The sequence below is a fragment of the Rhincodon typus genome, chromosome 42 (genome assembly GCF_021869965.1).
Source record: "Rhincodon typus isolate 14 chromosome 42, sRhiTyp1.1, whole genome shotgun sequence".
Taxonomy (NCBI): Eukaryota; Metazoa; Chordata; class Chondrichthyes; order Orectolobiformes; family Rhincodontidae; genus Rhincodon; species Rhincodon typus.
The window spans coordinates 6,291,013-6,291,379 of NC_063373.1; the positions used below are offsets into that span (position 1 = coordinate 6,291,013).

General features: G+C 55.9%; 1 protein-coding gene across 1 annotated transcript in view; it reads left to right on the top strand.

Moving 5' to 3' along the window:
• Positions 1–367, top strand: part of LOC109925293 (poly [ADP-ribose] polymerase 2-like) — a 23,981-nt gene that overhangs the window by 22,684 nt on the left and 930 nt on the right. The window contains exon 12 of the mRNA XM_048619373.1: positions 57–191. Coding sequence (XP_048475330.1) covers positions 57–191 — 135 coding nt within the window. The remainder of the gene's footprint in view (positions 1–56; positions 192–367) is intronic.

Genomic DNA, 367 nt, shown 5'->3' on the forward strand with positions numbered 1-367 from the left:
TATGCCTGTGTGTGTGTGTGTGTGTCTGTGCCTGTGCCTGTTGCTGTGTGTTCCAGGCACTAAGTGACATCGAGATCGCCATCAAGTTGGTGGGCTCGAAGACAGAGAGTACGGAGAACCCACTGGACCGACACTATCACTCCCTGCAGTGTAACCTTCAGCCCCTGGATCACACAACCACAGAATTCAAGGTCAGTTGCTCCTCACTCCCTGCCCAGGACCGTCCGAGGAAGGAGCTTATACTCTGCTGGTAGGGAATGGGGTCCAGTGGCCATGCTCTGGGCATTCACAAACACACAGCACACCCAGGGACAGGGACAGCACAGGGTTAGATACAGGGTAACGCTCCCTCTACACTGTCCCCCCC